At 44.0% G+C, this 23,045-nt stretch overlaps 1 protein-coding gene across 3 annotated transcripts; it reads left to right on the top strand.

Moving 5' to 3' along the window:
• Positions 1 to 6,967: 6,967 nt before the first annotated feature.
• sesn4 (sestrin 4) lies at positions 6,968 to 19,399 on the top strand. Of its 3 annotated transcripts, none has more exons than XR_007400290.1 (10): positions 6,968 to 7,295; positions 13,563 to 13,763; positions 13,884 to 14,066; positions 14,302 to 14,526; positions 15,362 to 15,461; positions 15,541 to 15,662; positions 15,883 to 16,049; positions 16,811 to 16,946; positions 17,132 to 18,489; positions 18,915 to 19,399. XR_007400290.1 is itself a non-coding variant. In XM_049027513.1 (9 exons), exons 1-9 carry the CDS (start codon positions 7,230 to 7,232, stop codon positions 17,219 to 17,221), a joined length of 1,290 nt encoding a protein of 429 aa, XP_048883470.1. In that variant the 5' UTR covers positions 6,968 to 7,229; the 3' UTR covers positions 17,222 to 19,399. The 3 variants fall into 3 exon arrangements, 1 of the variants encoding a protein (XP_048883470.1); XR_007400291.1 differs by having other exon boundaries at positions 17,132 to 18,143; positions 18,233 to 19,399; XM_049027513.1 differs by having other exon boundaries at positions 17,132 to 19,399.
• Positions 19,400 to 23,045: the final 3,646 nt, after the last annotated feature.

Below are 23,045 nucleotides of genomic sequence, written 5' to 3' on the forward strand. Positions count from 1 at the left end.
AAAGGATAGTACTTTATTAATTAAATACTGAATAAGGAAGAATAAAGACTGAATAAGGAAGAAATATGATAAATACATATTTGAACCTTGGGTCAAGTGGGAATTTCTGTATCCTTATCAGTGAGCTGGTAGGAGTGGCACATTATACATGTGTATTTAGCTGTATAAATGGGAAAATGTGTAGGGAAAAAAAATGTTGGCTAAACAAAGAAAGGGTGTCTATACAAGTGTTTATTTTACATAGATATGAATTAGTCAGGTCTGGATGATTGACATAGAAGTTATTAAGAAGCTGGGTTAAGAATAAGCAAATAAGTAATGCATTTTACCGTGAGGTGTATGTCGCCTTTGCTGAGATCAGTTAGTCTGCCCCGGGAACAGTGAGAGAGGGCCAGCATAAGTAATACCCGACGGAGCCTAAAAGAAGAAGAGAACACAGGCAGCCCTGAGACAGATGGTGTCTTTTGTGGGGTATGAGCTTCTGCCTCTCTCACAGCAGTAACAGTTGGGCCAGCAATGGTCTCAGATACTGGTGTCTAGCACCCACCCTCAATACAGGATGTGACTGATATGCCAATTCTGGCCGTGGTGATCAGTATCATTTTGTGCCACCAATGTCAGTACTTCTACAAAGGGGTTATTTCACTTTTTGGCTTTTCTCAACTCTGCACGGTGGAGGGAATGCACTGGCTGTAACAGAAAGGTGTTATGTTTTCGACTTTGGTTTGTGTCACATGACAGCTGATTGCAGCGACCTGCATGCGTATGCAGAACATCACTGCCTTCGGGAGTGCTAGCTCTGAGCAAGCTGAATGCATCCTGTGTAGTATTTACCTCAAGCTTGGCTTCTGGCCAGCTGTGTCAGAAACAATAGTCCTGCTAGTTTCTATAATGTTAAGTGCTACATTAAAATACAGAAGTATGCTTTACTTTCACAAACTCATTCTCGCTTTTATAAAATACTCTAAATTCACATTTTTGAAATATTTTGCAATATTAATGCTAAATCTTTAAAATACTTTTTGCAATATTTGATGCAAAATGTGTGTGATTAGATTTTGCCTCAAATCTACAGGTTGCCACCATGTCCACTGTAACTATTAACACACTTTTATTAGTCTCAAATTCAAACAAGGTTGTGGAATTGAATCCCAGCACCTGCTATGTTTGTTCTGGTCTCCTCACAATTCAAAAATATGCAACTAAAACGATGCACACTTCACTACTGTGGAAAATAATAAAAGACAAATGAATACATGCATCTTTATATACATGAATTTGAGTTTAAATAGTCTGCATACCTTTTTAGTATGTAATGTTTACACTTTGAATTCTCACGTGTTAAGTAACTGCTTGGCTTCAGAGACTGGCCTTGTGATTGAGTTTTGAATCCACATTATTTCATATTTTCATTATTCCTCTCACTCCAGTAATAGACCAAAACATACATTCTGTTTAAAATAATGACAGTATCCTGCAATGAGTTGCCTAAAAATTGCCAAAAAAACTGGACAGTGATAATAGGCCTATACCTTCTATCAGAACACAATTACTTGATCTTGATTGCCACGTTCAAATCCTAAATCAGTGCATTTCACCAGCTGTCACCGAATCCCATCCAATTCACACCTGTCTATGACCTGCTCTATTAAAAATGCCACCTAAAATGCAGTTCACCTTCCCTAAACTACCAAGCTTTAAGACTTCTTTTCACATCTAGAATGTTTTTTAAAAAGGATTAATCAAATCTATATTTACTTTCATTATATTCATCTATTAATCTGAATTAATTTACCTGATGTTTTTTAATTCTAGGAACAGCAACACCTTCAAAGTGTTTTACAATGTTAATATTGCAACGCTGATTAAAAAGTGTCTTGCCAGTTATATACATATGTGCCTCTGTTCACAGAGGCAATTCTAAGGACACTGGGGCCCCTAGGCAAAAGACTCCATGAGGCCCTCCGATGCACCCCACCCAACATTGTGAAATGTGTAACCATTATTTTAAAGTGAAGTCTAAATTAATACCATCAGCGAAGAGAATGTAATAAACACAGCACCTTTATTTTCACTTTGCTGTGAAAAACAGAATACACAAATAAAGTACATTTGTCGTTGCAATGTACTATGTAATCGACCCCGCTCGGAAGCTCCGGGCAATTGCCTGTCCTGTCCCTATGCCTCTCTCCATAAATAAGGCGTAAAAAACCGAACGCAATGCCTGAACTTCGATAAAGCTCTGGAACGCTACACGGATCGGCCAGAATGACCCATAGAAATACACTCTACTTACTAGGAGTGTGAGGGCACTGCGCAGATGCAGTCAACTTAGGTCACTCTCTCGTGATTGGACAAAGTGAAATGATGTCACCCCGCCGGCGTTTAGCTGTTACTATGCGGAACTTGCACAGAGAAGGAGGGTAATTGAAACGGCAAACATTGCTAACGATTTCTATGCTGGCAGAATAAATGTTTATTTTTCAGATACTATTACATAAGCAGCAACGTGAACTCTTATTGTATCCATATCATCACTGTTATTACCCGTCATGTTTGCGTTAACATCAGCTGATTCGTGGTCATGTACCACAAGGCTAGCCGTCTAAGCTAACCGGCTAATGGGAAAGCTTATCTAACCGAACAGATTAACTACATCGGGACAGTGTCTTTTATTAAGGAGAATTAGGGGTTCAGACACTTTCTTAGATTAAATCTATATGAAAAGATTATGCTTGTGAGCTGTGAAATATGTGGTCGAATTGTAGGTAGGTAAATAAGGCAGCAGTTGGTTTTGCAAAAACTGCGGCTGGTGGAACCAATTTCGACTTTTCAATTTCATTTCCTTCCCAGGTTCGTACATTGTCCGTTTCGCCCCTGTGCAGCACTTTGAAACCTTAATAATGCACGTCATGCTAATTAAATTGGGACATAGAAAAACCCAGAGCAGTGTTTACTTTCAAATGTATAGTTTCTGAATTAAGAACCTATAGTTTTAAGTGTATTTTGTAGATGCAGGTTTATAAGGCAATTGTTTGACGATTGTTTTTTTTTTATATAAATATGTAACGCTGGGCTTTGCATGCAGTATTTTGTGGTAACATTTATTACAGTTCATTTATGCGACCCTAATTTGTTCATTTGTCAATAAAAAATTCAGGAGTACAATAAAAACTCCGTTATTTAAATACGGATTAAAATAAAACGTGTCTGTTTTTCAGCTTGTACTAAATTGGTGTTTTTCTTTTTTTCTTTTTTTTTTGTCGTAAGAGGTAGAACCAGTTTCAGTCTATAAGATTTCCTGTAATCTGTTGCTGGCAGAGTCTGTTGTTGGCAGATTCTAGGGTAACATGTATAACTGTAATTTAATAAAGACTAGTTTATTGTGCTGAATGAAAATCCAAGTGTTTCTGCACTCAGGTTTCTGTGTTTGCTCTTTTTATTGTTTTCTTTCTGGTAAGAAAAGTGATATGTGAGGGGTGATTTGGGCCCATCTGCAGGAAATACGGGTACGGAGTGAGTGGGGGAAGTTGGGACACTTGCAGTCAGCTTTGTTGGATCATTTGCTTATAATTATTGTTTGTTACAATGACATACTTGTGAAATATCTGGCCTATTTTAATATGGCTAACTTTACACTATGACAGTTTTTGTCACACTGTGACCATAGAGGAGTTTGATTGCAGATATTTCGGTGAACGTAAAATTGCCTGCTTTTTCTTCACTTTTGCACTTTCCCTACTATGTGTCAGTGTATTTGTGTGTGTCTGTGAGGTAAAGGGGTGGAAGGAAATGAGACAACAATCAACATGCAGAAAAACCCACTGCAAACCCCTAAAACATTACTCAGACATAAAAAAGGAAACTTTTATGCTCCAGACTCACTGGTGTTTGTCATGCACCTGTGGATTGTTAAAGCTCACCAAAGGAGTAAAGGCCTTTCAAAACTGAAAACAGAGCAAGTGAGGGAGAGTTGAATTATTCATTATAAGCTTTTCTTCCCTTCACCCTGGCCAGGTCCCTCACTGAACTTGTGTACTTGTGGCACTGTATGCTGCAGAACAGGAAAACAACAAGTCTGAGAAGGAGAAATATATTGAAGTTCGAGACAAGGACACTATTCGTGTTATGCTTGTACAGAAACTGAATTAGTCCCCTCACAAAGTAACAACGGGCAGAATGTTTTGAGTCAAAACAAGGGATCTTCGTGCAGAACAGGCATGGGTAGGTGTCACATGCCACAGAGGGCACCATGATAAGTGTTAATCTCCAAATAACTAACATGATACCACTCGGTTATAAGAGACATCAACAATTCCCATGATGCACTCCATGAGAACCATTGCTAGAAAGGAACTCGTTTTAAGAAACGTAACCCAAGTTTCATAAGTAAAATATCAGCTGTAATAGATTGTTAAATTGTAAGACATTGTGAGTCTTCAAATGTCAAAGCGATGTTATTGAATCCAAACCCAAGTTGGTGTCCAAAGGCAGAAGCCTTATTTGAATTCCATGACAGGTTGTTTTTGGTTTTCCACATCTTTTCTCTCACACCTGTGTGCAGAGATTGACCTCTGGCCCTCCCTTCGCTGCAGCTCTGGTGCTATCTTTGGTTGCTTGAATAACCCTTTAACATGTCTGCTATTTTTTCCATGAATGTTAAAGAGGTTAAGTGATGGAAACTAACTAAACATGAGTTGGAACAGGCAGGAATATGCTGACTGTTCTGTGTACTTCAAACATGAAACGCATATTTCTGGAAGCAAAGAAGAGTCCTGCAGTTGTTTCTTAGTGTTGGGGGTATATAACACCAATCACATGTATAGATAAGAAGATCTCATGTTAACTGACTGTCAAACAATACCTGCAATGCCCTGGCTATTGTCGTCTTGGCATGTTTTCATTGTGCTTCTCTGAGGGTTTTCAGTTGTACCACTCAGAAATGGCTAATTTTTGTTTCAGTCAGAACAAGCCATTATAACTTGTGTGCTTTGCACCAGGTCAAATGCCTTGGAACAGAAACCTCATGGTTGCTAACAAAGGTTGGATGACTTTGGGAGTTCCCTTTATGTTTGTTTGAATGAAGAATGTTTGTTTCAGAGTGGCATGGAGTAATGATAGGGAAAGTGTTTCTAATATCTAGTAGTTTCTTGCAGTTCTATGAATGATTTACATAAAGTCTAAATGCTTCTTTGCTGGCTTAAGACTAATTGAGGTCTAGTTAATTAATGCCAACATGAGACATATCACCTGCAGGGATTCTTTTTATATGTTTTATCTATCTATGTACAATCTCTACTCATGCACAGATCGAAGTCATCATCTTTAATAACTACACGACACAGCTCAACTAGTACTGGCACTTCCTTATGTCAGCACATGAAAGACTTTGTGTTGGAGTACTTCACTCATCTGTTTGTTTAGGCATCATGATTTCCGGCACTTAAAATGTTTTTTTTTTCTCCTGATCATTAGCACAACCAAGTACTTCATCTGTGTTTGAACAGTGTCTTGTCTTGAGTTCCCATATGCCGTAGCCTAAATGACTTCACTGTTCGCTAACTCAGCATTTGTTTTGTTGTGGCGGTTGCTGAATTGTGTGAAACAAGCCTGAGCATGACCCAGGCTGAAAGCGCATTTGGTGACACCGCCTCAGTTTGGCAAGACTAGCAATGATGATATTCCAAAATTAATTGTGAATGGCATGAGTGCATGAACTGCATCCATCATAAGCTACGAAGATGCAAAACAGAACAAATGACTGTGGCTATTTAATGTTTGAATACCAGAGAAGGTTATTTTCTTTTGTGCTCCCCACAACTGAGACACAGAGGTAGAGTTCACTGCTATCAGGTCTGATTTTCAACAAGATAAGAAGGAAAATAATGAAAAGGTTGATTCAGTTGTGGGTAAAGTTGAAACTAAGGTGCAATGGCGCTTAACGTGGAGAAAAGAAAGGCTTATTGATCAGCTGCTCCCCCCACCCAGAGAAAAGCTGCTTCACCTGTTACAGATTATTCACTGTTAATGTCTTGTTTTCTGCTCCTTTTCTGTCTGGTGATTTTCCACTTGCAGCTCAGGCTTCTGTAGCGAATGCTCAGGAAGTAGGTGTTGTGAAAGTGTGTTAAAATAAGCAGCGCCTCATCGGGTCTCTTCGGCACCCCCTTCGGTTCCCCATCCCCCCCACCCCCTACCTCCCCCCTCCCTACTCTCCCCAGTACAGACTCTCACACACACAGACACACACGCCATCTTCAGTTGGTGTGTAGATGCTCCTCTGCGGCGAGTGTTGTGGCCATCACAGTTTTGGAAAAACAGCACGGCAAATGATCATTTGTTAATCCACATAAACAGAGTGCGGAATTACAGAGGGGCAAACGATACTCTGTTGACTTCATATTTGTTTAAACCTCGCTGATGTGCAGTTATCAATGGTGTTGATGCATTTAGTGACATATGAAGGGTAGGTCAGTTCTGGTGGGGACCTGCAATTATATAATAAGCAAATCCCTGCAACCCCCACCAGGATAAGCGGCTGGGAGATAATAAACCAAGAATAATATACATATGTATAAAATCATATAATATACAACTGAAGACATTTTCTCTTGTTTTTTCTAAATGCTGTAAGCATCTGGATGTGGCCGTTCAGTTATAAGTGCATATATAAATATTCCATCCATGTTAAATCTGCTATGATTGTGAGATTTTGATGTGAAGACTAGTCTTTAAAAAAAATAATGCTGTTTACAGAGCTCAACTTCATGCCACCAAATATCAAAAATATAATTATATATATTTCTTTGTGATTTGGTGATGTGATATATATATCCATTAGTGCTGACTTCAGATAAAATACTGTTGCCTTTTTAAAAGTCAGCCAGACCTTCGGCCTATAAAGTTAAAGCATCCGTCAGGACTTAAGACTGCAGTCTAGAGGCGGGGCAAACCTGGCTAACTGACAGGTATTTTTCCACAAGATTCCACTGCGGATTGGTCAAGATACTGGAGCCAGAGTTTGGACCTAAAAATGCTGCTTCTGCGAGCTGATTGGCCACAGCCCTGTGCCTGGAGTACCGCCCCTTCTCTCCAGTGATTGGATGAGCTGGATCTAGCGCTGTCAGTTACAACCCCCCCCTTACTCCTTGTAGACTGCGCAGCAGCTCCGCTTTGTTAGTTGAGCATCTAGAGAGACTAAAGGATCTAGATCAATGCACTGACAGAGGAAAATGATCATCTGCACGAAAAAGATGGAGTACCCCCTCGGAACCCAATGCCAACGTGCCCAGAGCCAGGTACTTATTGGATGACAAAATATGCACGTATGAAAATGTGGTATAAATGACCTGTTATAGTGCTGTCTAGCTAGTTCAGCTATTCTGAAGTTGCAAGTGCCCTGTCTCTTTCATTCATTCACTGCTCCCGAAAGACGTATCTGTATCTGTCTTTTTCTTTAACTTGCTGGTTATTTTCCTTTCATCCGTAAGCGTCGTTATTATTTTTTTTACTAGCATTCAAACTGACAGTCATCGCAGAGTAATTACCAGCATCACCACGGATTAATACCTTAACTAGCATGTTACGGACATGCATTATCACAGCAATAAAAGAACAATTAAAGACACCCTGAAATCAAAATATGCAATATACCAGATATAAATATTCTTTCTTGGACCTGCGAATGAATGAACTGTTGTTCACAACTTTTGAGTTGCTAGCTAGTGCAATACATCTTACGTCCTGACATCACATAATTGTATATTAATTTATTAGTAATAAAAGCCATGTTTTGTCAGTAAACTTACTGACAAACGCGTAAAGAATACGATTGAATTGCCTACTCTATTTCATGCACATTAGCATGCTAGCAAGCTAGTTTGCGTTTTTTTTCTGAAGGGGGAGGGGATCGTTTAGCCAGTTAGCTTGCTAACATTCATGAATTAGGTAACGGATTTTGGGGAGTTTGCAGCGACAGGCTCCCAGTGTTTTTGCGGGACAGTGGCCTACCACAATTTGGCGAAAAAGCTTTTATATACCATTTAGATCAATCTGTCTTTATTTGTATGGTAAGCTGGTTAGCGAATATGAATACTCCCACCGACGTCTTATTACACGGTAGAAACAAAAGTTAAGAGCGACCAGTTCGGTGATCCACATTTAGCTAATCGGATATATATAGACATTCCCAAAATCACCAATGGTTACTTTGTTTCATTCTTATAATTCTAATAATTACCATACCGTTGATTTCAATGGGAAAAGTTTGCTAAAGCTAAGTCACGAATAGCAAGTCTTAAATATTACACGTTTGGTTTCGCAAGGACAGGCAAAGTAAGGCGTAAGATGTCCAGTAAGACATCAGGGAAAACATTTTTAATTTCATTTTTTTCAGTGAGCACTTTAGTTGTCAAAGGTTTCTTTAGATGACAAGCTAGATTTCAACAATTGAATACGGTGATTGGCTGGAATATGCCCCTGAAGATTATACAAATGTATATGGGTTACAGAAACAACATATTTTTGAATGCATGCGGATTTTTCTGATCTGTTAATATTTAGTTTTAATCTCATTAATACGTGTGTAATACCCAATGTATACTTTAGACTGTTTTTTGAGTGAATGGAAAATAACTGCTTAGATGGGGATTACATTGGGATTATACATATATGACTAAATGCTGCACACATGTAATATTTTCGGTTTGCATTAAGCACAATGCACATTCCAGTGCATTTTTATTTGCGTGTTCATTTGTGTCATCGGCCACTGTATGGTAAATATTGTATTATTTGCTTACTTCCCCATAATCATCATGATGCTTATTGTGTTGAATTTCGAGGATGACATCACCTGTATAGACATACACGTGCAGAAAAAGTGTCATTTACATGCTCAGAAAATAGTGTTTTTAATAGATTGTCCTCAAAACATTATTTTCTGTCGTTCCTTTATTGTTGAATATGGTAAAGAAAGGTCGTTCATGTTTGCGACTAAGTAAAATAACAGCGATACGGAAATCGTGCGTTTTCAGTGACTTTAGCATGATTTTGCTTTGCACCTCTTGCGGAAGATGTTTTGTGTTTCAAGAATTTGTGCTTGTCCATTTTTTACTGTTAACGCTTTCGGCAGAGTCTTTGTGTGGTGATGCTGGATATACTGCCAATCAAAGTTGTTTTTCTCTTTTCCGGGCTGCTTTTTTTGCAAGCAACCAATAGGTGGCGCTGCGGCCAGGAGAACTTGTTTACTGCAATTTCAACATTTACCAGAACAATGGAGGAATTTCATTATGGACACGGTTACCATCTATATTTTACCTTCTATTATCATCGCCTGTCTTTTCTTACATATATTTATTTAGCCTGTCATATTAGCTTATTTAGTTTATTTATTTATTCATTAAATCCATATTGGAGAGAGAAATGACAGACATGGTATTGAAAGGCTGAATATTTTTGTAGAATTATACTTTCTCACCCCACCTTTCCATACCCACTGAATGATGTCAGTGAGCGTGCATCAGAACCGCAGAAGCACAGTCTGAATCCGATGCACAGGTAGTGGCTCCCATTTTTGCTTCATTATTAGCTGAATCATGGGTAGCTGGTTAAAGGGATGGGAAGGTCGAACTCCGGAAACAGGGTGTGATCTAGCTTTCCTCACATCTGCGGCTCATGCCTTTGAAGCAGCCTGGGACTGATGTGGGACGGTGTGGTGTAACTCATTGGCTGGTGGGATGGGGGGGGGGGGCGTTTCTGCTATTCAAATGCTTGCAAATACTCTTGTTTGTGCACAGATTTTTGCCAACCACTATTTCGAGATGCTAGATGTGAGTGATATTGTCAAGTTTCTTTTCAGCTGGTCTATGCATCCTAGGTCCAGGCCTCTGTAGCCTGACTGGCTCTTTTGTTCGACTGAATCAAGGAAATAGATTCTGGCCCAAGGTTTGGGCGAGCAGACACATGGCTCTGCTTGCGATCCGGTGCGTTTATTACCTCTGTCGAGTGTCTCCATGCCGACGCTGCCTCTTCGGTGCTGTCCGGCAGAGACGGCCTGGGAGCTTGACCGCAAGGTTCACCGATGCGCAGGAGCCCCAGCACACCGCGAACCTCAGGAAAGGCTAATTGGTAAACGGAGAAAAATGACGTCACTCGCTGAGCTTGGAGCAAATCGGTGACAGAAAAGCTGGAGAAGCGACATCTGCAGATTACGGCCTGATACAGCATCACTCCCGACCCACTGGCTCCCGCCTGATAAATATCCTGAATGAATTTATGTAATTTTATTTAATCATTATTTTCTAAAAGTGTCTAGGAGCACTTCTGTATTTCTCCAGGGAGATAAAGGGGTGTGTTTCCTGGATTCATTTTACCTCTCTGTTGGTTGTGATGCTTCATGCATCTGGATGAAATGTCTGTCCTCTTTCTGCCAGAGACTTTCATTACAGCACTTTTTCTTTATAAGATTAGACTGGTCACTGTTCTGAAGAATTATCATATGAAACAAATGTCTTGGGGCTTTTTTTTTCCCCTTGGCAAGAACATTCAGCTCTGGGACTCGGTCAAAGGGCTTCTACACTTTTGGAGAATATCAGTGTCTGCAGTAGAGATTCACTGTTTAAGAGTGGCGGGCTCCGGCATGGTTGTATGAGGCAGCTATAACTAAGGCTGTTTCTTTTATCTGTTTGACTGCCTTTTGTTAGTGAACCATAGCCCACTCATTGTATTTACTGACTCTGACACCAGGATGTGTACATCAAGCCCAGTCCAGTGACCGGTCATACTGCTGTTTACACTGTAAGCAGAAAGCAATGTGGTGAGTCGTCGCAGCTCTTCCAAGTTTCAAGTTGCTGTGTCCTAACCATGGGGGGCAGGTGTGCACCCACAGCAGAGGGAGCAGCACATGACTACCCCCAAGGCATTCTGGGAATGCAGATTGAATATCCCTAGCGCCCCACTTCACACCCCAAACCAGCTTTGCTTCTCCTCTTCCTCTTTTGGGTGGCACTGGGAATAGGAATGACGAGATCCTGCCCCATCTTCTGCTCCCTTTCTCCTAGCCAGCCCTCCAGCTGTCCATACAATGATCCCCTCACTGCCAGCTGGACTTCCTCACTTCACTTCACTTCACTTCACTTCACTTGTCTTCACTTGTCTTACATTGTCTTTCCCCCCCTCTGTTAGTTCCTGGTTATGTTAGTCATGCTAATGGTTTTTGGTGATTTTCATAAAACGACTATAACGAAACGCTGTCCAGCTCCATGGAATGAGTTGGCACAGTCGTTATAGCACGAGTTGTCAGTCACATGGTCCATTACCTCGGTCCTTGAGAAAGTTAATGTGAGTCACGACTGGATGGCCCAAAAATCCTTAAAAGGCTATCGGAACATCAGCTGTATCTTAACGGTTGTTTTCTTTTTCACTGCGAGGCCTTTATGTAGCGTTTTGTGACTGAGGAGCTGTGGGGTTAACAAAGGGCTGTCAGGTCGCTGTGGTTGACTTTGTATGACTTGTTTTCAGGTTTAACGTTGTCATATTTGGATGTTTGCGCTCTTTTGCGTTATTGGCTTCAATTACGTGGATTATAAGATATTTGGTATTTGGGGCTTTTTAAGAGTACATGAGGTATTTCAAGGAGCCTTTCTGGCAGTACTAATCCATAGGAGCTCGTAGACCCTTGCTGGATAGGACCTTTTCAGCCCATTTTGGAACACGACACTTCTGGGACAAATACAAAATACGACCTCTGCTTACGACCAATGATTGCCTGGCCCTACAAATGCAGATATCGCATACAATACCTACCTTTTCTTAGCTGCCCATCCTGAGGTGGTACTTAGTTGCCTTCAGCAGGGAGTCTGGATTTAAATCATTATGTTTATTGCATTCGACCGTCATAATTTAGCTGTTGCAGCTGTAGACTCCTGTTAGTGTTTGTTCTGCCGTTGTGACACTGCATTCGTTCGTTAATTGAGATGAAAAGGAATCACCTCCTGGAATTCGAACAGATATTTGAGCATCGGGGTGGTTTGATGCCTCATTAAGCTGAAGATGGTTGGAAAAGTAGCCGCAGTGCTCGAGAACAGGTTTGGCTGTGATGGAGGGGCGATTCTGCTGACTGCAGTTCAGCACAACCTGCTCACTGTATTTTTGGACGTATAATCCGCACTTCTGTTTGCAGCACCGTGAAGTTCACTCCTGGGGGGGCGGGGCTGGCTGGCTGGCTATGATGTCATATCTGTGGCCTAGAGGAGATGCATAGTCTTTGCTCAGATTTGTTGCTTGTCTGTTATGTTTAGCTGCAACAAGGTATGGTGAGGCTGTGGAGTGCATATCACTTGAAACGGATTAAGGACTTTGATTAGTAGGGAGATGTTAGCTTTGAGATGCAGTGTCTTTGCTAAGGTCTGGGGCTGGCTCAGGATACAGGCTTCGGTCGTAAGTGTGTCAGTTTGTTGCAGAGAGACGCCATGCCTTGTGTCTGCACGACTGCCCTAGTTGTCTTAAATTACTACTGAGGGCACTCCCCAGTGGTCCAAAAGGGGAACTACATGTCTACATTTGGTGATATTCCATTTGTTTACATGGGGGGAGGGTGGACAGGGTAATGGTAAAATGTTGTTTGGGATTAGTGTGTTGGATGATCCTACGGGAGGAAGGGATTTCAACATGTGATAGAGTATTTACGATCTTGGCGATCCAATAGCAGCTCCACACACCCGACACCTCCGCAGTGTTAGTGTTAGTTAGAGCCTTAGTCATTTGCCCCCCCTCCCAAAACAGAATCAATACCATTCCATGCTTAATTTGGGTTTCCTAGAATTTGTTATAGAAGGCCCTGAAGCTGGTTGGCCCCTTGGATCATACATGAGGTTCCATCTGCATTGTGTCAGTGGTCTCCCTCCCTTTCCTGATCCTCTGATCCTGCTCTTTTCGCCCATCTGCAGTATCAGTTGTTCTTGTCTCCTTGGCCATGAGGGATCGAGGTGGAGGATATCTTGCCTCATCTCATATGTCCTACTTCTCCATCCCCTCTCTTTTTCTACCTGCTCCTCTCTTTGATTGTTATTCCTGTGCTCTAAGAGGGAATTCAGGGGGAAGATGAGGGAAACGTGCTCATCTTTAACCAGTGCAATAGGCTGGTTGATCGGTGGGCTGGAGCTCCCTGTTGACCTGTTGATGACAGTGTGTAGTGTTGCACGTGTCATCTGTTAAACAGCATGTCAGGAATGATGTGTTCGTATAACCATGACCCTGTCAATTTGTGCTCTTGATTGGTTGGTCAGATCTCTCTGGTGAAGTTGTAGCTTCTCCTAGTGCACCACTTGGCTACAGTGGAGGACTCTGTGGCCACCATATTTCTTGAGCTTCCTCAGCTGTAGGTCCGCTAGGTGTGATCAGGTCACCGAGACGTGGCTGAAAATTGAGGCTAACACCGTAGTTAGCAATTTACGCTAAAGAGGCACAAGCGAAGGCTGAAGCGGCACGATTTGTTCTGAGCTGTAAAGTGTCCGTAAAGACGAACTGCGTTGACCTGCTCGGCTCTTCTCTCCCCGATTGCGCAGGTGATGAAGGTGAACTCTGAGAAGGAGCGCGCGTCGCTGCTGTGCATGAAAGCGCTGGTCAGTAGGGGGCGCCTGGACACAGTGCTGCAGCAGATGGCCTTCCACCCACAGTACTTGGAAAGTTTCCTCCACAGTCAGCACTACATCCTGCACATGGATGGACCGCTGCCTCTGCCGTACCGCCACTATATCGCCATCATGGTGCGTATCACACTCCCGACTCGTGCACATGTGCTACACAGACATGCACGTTACACCTTGTAACAGCCACCATGTCGCTCTGTCTTTCCTGCTCTCTGATCCCCCCCCCCCCCCCCAAAGGCGGCTGCGCGGCACCGCTGTAGCTACCTGGTGTCCCTGCACTCGGCCCAGTTTCTTCGCGTGGGGGGAGACCCCGTGTGGCTTCAGGGGTTGGAAGCCGCCCCCCCCCGACTGCGACATCTGGACCACATCAACAAAGTGCTAGCCCACCGGCCTTGGCTTAGCGGCCGCGCCCACATCCAGGTACCCCCCCAACCCCGAGCACACCCAGGAACCTCTGTTTACAGCCAGCTCATATGCACACAGGATGCCTGCGCATCCTATAATAAGCCCGAAGCCGTAGTTCTCTTAATATGTGGTCCTCGAAAAAGGATGGAAAGGGGTATTTAAAGATGGGTGTTTATTTCTGGGGTGTATGCTGTGCCTTGGAGGAGCTTTCAGATCTTTAATGGCTGGGCTCTTTGGCGCCCCCCCGCAGGCCCTGCTGAAGCCCGGAGAGCAGTGCTGGTCACTGGCTGAGCTGGTGCAGGCTGTGGTTCTGCTGGCACACTGCCACGCCCTCTGCAGTTTCGTCTTTGGTTCAGGGACGGACCCAGACCCCCCTCCAGCGCCCAGGGTGTCCCATGGCACACCTCCTGGTTACTGTACCTGCGACGCGGCCAATGGCAACGCCACACCCCTAGAGAGGGCACCACGACGGCGGGTAAGGGGCTGTAGATGTGTACCTGCTGTTTGGTCTTGTGCTCAGAATTGTCCTCGGTGTGCACTGGCTAAAAATCAGCGTCAAAATACAGTGAGAAATTTTGCCCTCACTCTCCCCCACTCAACCAAAAGCTGATTTGAATCTGATTTGAATTTTAGAGTATTTGCAGTTGACATGTGACTTGGAACGTTGTATCACCTTATGAGACAAAGCAAGCCTCTTTGTACAAAATCCTTCCAGAGTCTCTGGTATTTGTCGGTCCATTTTTTTCAATTTCTGAGGTTCTTGCTTTTGTGCAATTGTGCCATTAAGCTGTCAGATTAGAGGAAAATGTTATTAGCGAAACACATAGGGCTCTTGTCGGGGTGGCGGGGGTCGGGGGGGGGTAGGGCACTGCAAGTTATCAGATTTTGATTCTAGAGCTGAGGGAATCTGTGCAGGATTTCCATTCTGCTATTGAGTGGATGACATGGTCTGCATTCAGTCTTGTGTATTTATGTGTATGTATAAATATATGCATCACTAGTAACAATAGTCGTTTTAAAACTTAATGCTGAAGTAATAATAAATCGTATTTATTACCTTTAATCATGCCGGCAAAGATAAATCTGCTTGATCTTGGTTCTTGGTTTTATGCCAATAAATGCAATAAATTAAATGTTTAGGGGCAGAGATGTTGAACTTATCCACTACAGGAATGAACTGAAATTAATATTGAACTTCTGTATATATTCTGTGTATATCAGTCTCCATTAGTTGCTAGCTGCTACTAACACAGATGCTTAAGCTGTGGCTCTAATGGGCTTGTCTCTGTCGGCCGACTGCCTCTCTGCAGTCCCTGGACTCCAGCTGCGAGGTCGCCTGTCTCAGGGAAAAGATCCAGCGAGCGCAGGAGGAGACGGACAGGCCGGGTTCCCAAGCACTCCCGCATGCGGGTAAGGGCACTGCCCCCGCTCTCGCCACGTCCGGCCTTCTGCCGCCTCTACATTATGCATCTATGCCTCTATGCCTCAGATGCGGAGGAAGAGGAGGAGGTGACCTGTATAGAACCCTCCCACTTCGTCACAGACCCCGAGTTCGGCTACCAGGAGTTCGCCCGCCGTGATGAGGATCACTTCCAGGTGTTCAGGGTGCAGGTGAGGTGTAGCAACAGCGGCTGGTGGTTTGTGGCGATTAGGCTCCGCCTCCACGCTTGTTAATTGCAGCAGGAAAATAACACAGGAACATAACACGGGCGTGTACTTCAACATGGACCGGCGATCCTACCCTGCAATGCATCCCTCTCCACCTCTGCATCCGCCCAGGGGACCGGCACGCCTCTAGCAGCCTCACTCATGCCTTGTTTTACGTGTGCAGGACTATTCATGGGAGGACCACGGCTTCTCGCTTGTGAACCGGCTGTACTCGGACATCGGCCACCTCCTGGACGAGCGTTTCCGCTGCGTGGCGGCCTTGCCGTTCTCCCGCGGGTCCGATCTGCGCCGTGCCGTCTGGAACTACATCCACTGCATGTTCGGCATCCGGTGAGATGCGGCCGTGCCCCGTGCCCTGCAGCCTAGCCGTTCTGCTAATATGCGCGAAGTGCGATGCTAATTCTGCTAACGTGCCACGTGCGGTTCTCTCCATCCCTGCAACACATGCCATGCCGTTCGCGCGCACTGCCGCTAATACGCCACGCCCACGTGCCCTGGAACTGCCTGCTGCTACTTTCTTCTTTTTTGGCCGAAGGAACCCAAAGAACTCGTCTTTATTTCTAGGCCGAGGAAAAGTTGTTTTTTTTTTTTTTCCCAGTGACCGCAGCACAACCACGACATCCTTTTTTCGGATACTGGTATATGTTGCCCTGAGGGCCATTCCCAGTTACCGCCCATAACTGTTCCATGTGACATCGCCTATCCGAACTGGGAAATCCCCCATTGCACACAGCCAGTATTCGTAGGCCCACTGGTAGAGGGGTCATCTGAGAGCGAGGTTTAGCTTGTGTTCCTCTCGGGATCTTTGGCCTGAACGTCTCCATAATGTCCTCCCACATATAAGGATCCTGCTCTTTTGTCTCGGGCCACAGGTCATCCTGTGCCTCCCGCTTTGGGAGGCCCTGTTTAAGTAAAAGGCCGTAGATCTGAGTTGTAGGATAAATGACCTGCTTTTTTCAAAGGGAGAAACCAAAACACCGCAGTTACCTAGGAGGGTGCGAGCTGCATGTACTGAATCTGCGTGCGGTTTGAATTTTAATCCTGCCACCTAAATGCGCGTCTGTGTGTGTTTTTGTGTGTGTGTCCCGCAGGTACGATGACTATGACTACGGCGAGGTGAACCAGCTGCTGGAGAGGGAGCTGAAGCTGTACATCAAAACCGTGGCCTGCTTCCCCGACAGCACCAGGAGCCAGCTCCCCAGCGCCCTGCTCACTCCCTCCGATAAGGTAGGCCATCCGGTTTTCCTCTCTGGCGCCCTCTGCTGTCTCGGCACGCTACTGATTTTTTTTGCAGTCATGTGGATTTACTCAGAAATTAGCCCTAACAGAATCAACTTGAAGGACATAAGTAAGAATCGACGAACTGAACGATAATGAGTGTCCATCTCTCTCCCCTCCCCCCTCTCTTCTAGATACATATCAACCTTCTGATAATGGAGGCAAGGCTGCAAGCTGAGCTCCTATATGCCCTGAGAGCTATCACTCAGCACATGATTGGTTAGGAGGGCAGCGGGGAGCGTGGCAAGGAAGGGGTTATGGGCGAATGGGGAGACGCGTTGTAAGTTAGCTGTGAAGGGGAGGGAGTCAAGGGTGGGTGTGGAGGGGATTGATTTGTACGTGAGTGGAATTTGGGGGGGGTCTGCAGGTCTTGGCAGATTCACTGCAGTTCACTCTGCTCAGGTCTCCTACCGTTTCTCTGGCGAATCCGAGTTTGAACTGACTTGTGTGCCTCTGTGTGAGTTTGCGTCCGAACCCAAACTGCTAAGACTCTACAGTCTCACTCCTTCCTTTTTTTCTGTCCTCCTGTTTCTCCTGGCAGTTCACCTCCTCCTGTTTGTCACTTTAATTTTTAATCCTCCACTGCCACTGTTTGACGGTTTACGTGCAATTATCTTGTTGGTGTTTGTCTGTGTTACTATAGCTCCTCTGTTCCTGTCTGAAGTGAAGTGATCACCAAACAGAAAATGGTTCCTTTGTTTATGATGATTTCGTGGGTTGAAATTCTCTTTTATTATTTTTTAAGCTGTTGTGATGTCTTTTTAAGCAAACTGTGCAGGTTTGTTTGAAACTGGAGGGGTGAAATGGTTTAAATGACACTAGAGAAAATGGCACAGAGGCAAGTTATTTTAACAGCATTTTTAATGTATATCTATATATTTATGGAATAAGGAAGTTGTCTGGTAGTTGAAATTTGAGCCATTCCACGGCCTTGCCACATCCTAGCAGCTGTTGTGCGCCACCTGCAGTTCACCTGTAGTAGGTGACAGAGTCTTTTACTCATGAGTGGGGTGGGGACTGGATACGGGGAGCAAGGTGCAGATATATTCAGCACACGGACATGTGCTCCTGTGCTGTTGGTCCTGACTCGTGTGGAGGAGATTATGACAGCATCTGCTAGCTGTGTGCAGTGTCCGCTTTGCAGGGGTGAGTGAGAATCACAAGGAGAAAATGGCCATCGATGAACTTCCTGTTGGTTTAGCTGTTTTTGCTCTTTGCCTCTCTGTTGCACAAAGGAGTTTCCTAACATTGGTGATCCCGGAGGTCTTCCACTGGGCACAAAATCCTATGTCCAAGGCCAGACCAGGAACATAAGGCCGCAAAAATGTCCCCCTCCCCTCCCCCACATGCTGGTGCGAAGTCTCTGCCTCGTGCTGACAGCTTGTGGTGCCGTGTTTGGCCTGTGGGATGCAGGGATATGGCTCAGAACCCGGTGGATTTAATGCTGTACCAGGTGTTGCTGGAAGTTGCTGGGCAAACGACTCTTATCAAGGTACATTTTGCTTTTCAGAGCAACTTATCTAGAATCAGTCATTCTTTTAAAACTTTTTAAGACGTCTTTGTGTGTTCCATTTTTGTCTTTGTTTTTGTTGTAGTTTGTGGGTGGGGGGGTGGTGGTGTTGCTGCTAATTTCGCACTCATTGTGCTGCCGCTTGAACTCCGCTTCTAGTGGTTGGGGGGGCGGGAATCGACATATCACCCGCAGCATTGTGTATGTCGCTGTGGTCTGTCCTTGGTCAATCCCTGAGGATTCACTCGTCCCTGAACTGCACCATTGTGAGGGCACATAATGGTTTGCATCAAATTGGAGAAACTTTATAACATGTTGAACTAGTCCGATCTTTTCATCTGCATTATCCTGCGCTGGTCTGGGGAGAGTCATGCAACAACAAACTGTTTGTGTTGCTCCTCTGACAGCAGGATTTGGAAAACTTTGGTGTAACTGGCAACCCATCTGCCCAGCCAGGACTTCATAACACCCCCCCACCACCACCCAGTGACAGGAATGGACTGGTCACCTGTATGGCCAGGCTGTGTGTGGGACTCCAGGTGTCACTTGCTGTCTGCCAGTTGGCTCCTTCTTATGACATAATCACAAATTGCCGGCGGACCTGGTTACAGGAACTGAATCCCAGCAGGTGATGAAGGAGCCCTGGCTCGGTGCTCACCCCCATTCCCCCACCCACAGTGTCTCCCACCCCCCGAGCACAGTGAACAAGAAACAGTGCCACACCCACTGGGGGCCGTCAGAGCTGGAGAAGACGGATGAGTCCGGTATTTACTGCGTAAATGTACTGAGAATAAAGAAGGAAAAAAGTATTAAACTAGGAAAAAAAAAGGCCAAAATTTTTTGGAAAACGTGAAAGACCTATTTTTTCTAAGATAAAAATGTTGTGTCAATATCTGCGTGTGTTGTCTTTTGTGGTTCTGACTGATATTTCCATCACGTTGGAGAACAAGTTTTATTTTCAATACGTGTATGTATCTGTAGCAGGTAAAGGCGGTCATTATAACTAATTATTGACGAGTTCTTATAGCGTGCCAGTGGGTAGTAGTTGCCTTACACCTAAGGGTTGGGGGTTAGACTGACTGTACAATTTCCTCCCACAGTCCAAAGACCTGCAGTTAATCGATTTGGCGTCTATAAATTGCCAAGTGTGAATGCATTTGGCCTATCATCCTGGCCAGCGTGTACTGCTGCCTGGGAAAGATTCCAACATCCACCCCCCTCTGCAATCCTACACAGGATAAGCAGTCGACAAATGCATGGATACATATAACCCACGATAGTAATAATACTGATCTGCCGAAGAAAGGTGTAGAACAATCAATTATTTCAGCAGCATAGTCCGTGAAAATTATATATGTGCCAAGGAATGTGGTTGTAATCCAGCGAAAGGGTGTAACGCTATCAAATGACTTGGGTAGAAAACAAGGACAGCTGCTGGGGTAATTAGGCCCCTTTTTTCGGCGGGTGAGATCGCCATGCTGGACCCCAACCCTCGATCCTTCATCCGCCAGAAGGGAGCGCGCGCATAGCGCGAGCTGCTTTTCGAGGTGCGTCGTTTTATATTTTCGGACGAATGTGTTTCGTCTTGGCTGTTTATTCTATAAAAGGGGGAAATTCTAAACTATTATAAACGCCCTATGCGATTTATTCACAAAAGTTTTAAAAGGAATAAAAACTGAGAATAATCCCTAAAGCATCATCTGCTTAAACCGCTGACTATAAAAAAACAATCACTTTTCATCCTATATTTATTTTTATATTGTTTTAATAATTCTGTTAAGTCGTAACATTATATGGATCTAATTGTCATACATCTGAGTATTTTAAAACGATTACTTAATTGTTTCTACTCATGAGATGGAATTGACGGATATTGTCTTCCGACTTTTTAATGGTGGGGAACCGCATAAAGAATAAGATTTTCACTCAGTGTTACCCCGCCCTCTAGTGTTGGATGGTAGTAACTGCTGTTTTGGTTTAGTTCCGATGCTTGCGTGGAAGGAGTAACCTCGGGCCATTTTGTTGGACTGTATATTTTTTTCTGCTGCACAGAACACTCTTGCTAAGTCGCTAATCCGAGTCTTACCGGGATTATACGTGTGTAGCCGTTTTATTATGCAATTGAGTAGATGTTGATTTTCTGTTAAAACCAGCCCTCTTCTTGGCTCTCAACAGGACCTCTTGCTTCTCAAACTGAAGCCCTCCTTTCCTCGCCAGTCTGGCGCCTGCTGAATAGCTGCATTGTGCCTGTGCTGTTACTGTCCACTTGTCCTGGTGCAGTCCAACCCCTCCAAGCCCGACCATACATGCCAGCCCTACTGACTTGCTTTTAATACACCGAATCCACACCCAAATGTCTCTGTGGAGTTGGATGGCTCATATTACTGCTCTAATTCTCTCCCCCGGGAGGAGTCAGGGGCAAAGAGACAGCAGGTTTTGTGACTAACATAATACATGTAAATTACATCATATCCTGCTATTATAAACACTGCACTAATAACGTGAAATTTGAGCTACAGGATTTTCTTTTTTTTTGTTGAAGGACTTAGTAACTTCAACCTCTACCAATGAATTATTCAAGACAGCGCCTTTGAATCTATATATGTAGTATAGATGCAACATGCATATGCATACAATAGCAACAATGTGGTTGTCGCAACGCTTTAAATATCTGCATGCAGTTTTTTTTCGTGAGTTCTAAAACCAGACTTCCGTGTGTCAACTAATATTACACCAGTGATCATCTAATGAGACACTGGGCTCCATCCGAATGCTCCTGTGCAGTTACATGCAATGGTGTCTATTTTCTAGAGTCCTTTTTCTTGCATACTTAGTGCAGTGGTTCTCAAACTCAGTCCTGAGGCCCCACTGCCCTGCTTGTTTTCCAGCTATCCCTGCCCCACACACTGCTGATTACCTGGATCAGATGTGTTCAGTCAATCAGAAGCTGAAAGACAGCTGGGACTTGTGTGTGGGGCAGGGATAGCTGGAAAACTAGCAGGGTAGTGGGGCCCGAGGACCAAACCAAACCACAATTTCCCCTCCATGACCAACGGACAAAAGGAGCGCCGCAAGGCACACAGTTGGGTGTAGTCCCTGATGGTCCATTGAGGGAGGCTATTTTTATGATAGAGATTTTGCACAGGCCAAAAGAAAACATCTCCTGCCTGTTTCCATGGGGACAGGCAGGAAGGAAGGAGTTTGCAGAGGAACGCTTCCGAAGCTCTTATGCACAGCTGTGGGGTGGAATGCAAGTGCAGGTTCACTCATCTGGAACCTCAAGTATTTATCCCGTATCACGCATATCAGGGTGGGGGCAGACTGTGTATCTCAATGGGTAATAATTACACAGTTGTGTTACTCCAACTTGAATTTCGAAAGTAATAAAACATACATACAAATGAAGAAGTTGGGGGGAAAACTTTGGCTAGGACAAATGGCTGTCAAAGGCAGAGATGCCGATCAATGGAGCTACACAACTGCAAATGGGACAGAACACTTTGGCAATTAATCCTGCTTCATGGGGTGAGTGACACAACCCGCATTTTAACCGATGGCCACTGCTATGCCCAGACTGTTTGGTGCCTGTACAGCAGTGATGAAGCACAGATTCCTTCAGTGTGTTAAACAGATTTAGTTTATTTCCTTCCTCCAGAAGTGTTGTCAGGCTACCTTTACAATATGTAAAGTGAGATTGGGAAAGAAAAAAAGAAAACTGAAGTAATCAATTACATATTTATCAGCTATGCATGACTCATCAAACCCTCAAACCCTCTTCCCACCCCCCCACCCAAAAAACAAAACAAAAAAAGCCTCCCTCAAGTACTAACAAAATGTCAAACGGGACGCTTTTCGATTTTTCTTAGCAGAAAAAAATTCTAGGAGCTACTTTTCAACAAGAAACAGAATATTAAAAGGAAATACAAAGCAAAAAGAAATATATATTGTTAATGCATCAGGAAGGGAGAGAACTGGAACAGGTTCACTGGCATCCAGGAGAGGCAGTGGAACTCCTGCAGGTTTTTGTGTCGCCCAGTCCAGGGGGCTCTTCCTCTTGCCACCTTGCACACGCCAATCACACTGTCAAACTGCACTACTCACACGACCCAGCCACACACATACACCCACCCACACACACACACACACACACATGCGCACGACAAATGCAAACTGGCATTTGCTGAGGAAAGCAATGCCCACGCATCAGTATTTGAATCATTATATACACTGCATCCAACACACGGAAAGTAACCCCCCCACCCCCATCACTGCTGACATACTTGGGGATGCTAACTCATTGAGGCTTGGTTCAAATGTATGAAGCCTCACTCTTACAAATTCCATAAAGTTCAAGTTTATAAGTGACATTTCTTTGTTACAATTGCATAAACTTTTTTACCCTTTACCATAAATGGTAAATTTTTAAAACTTGGAAAAGAAACACCAATAGCCTTGCATTCACAGTTTTACTTTCACGGACAATGTGTGGGGGGTCTTGCACCATGAATGATGTCCCTCTGACTATAACGTAAAATACT

The sequence above is a fragment of the Brienomyrus brachyistius genome, chromosome 10 (genome assembly GCF_023856365.1).
Source record: "Brienomyrus brachyistius isolate T26 chromosome 10, BBRACH_0.4, whole genome shotgun sequence".
In the NCBI taxonomy this organism is placed as follows: domain Eukaryota; kingdom Metazoa; phylum Chordata; class Actinopteri; order Osteoglossiformes; family Mormyridae; genus Brienomyrus; species Brienomyrus brachyistius.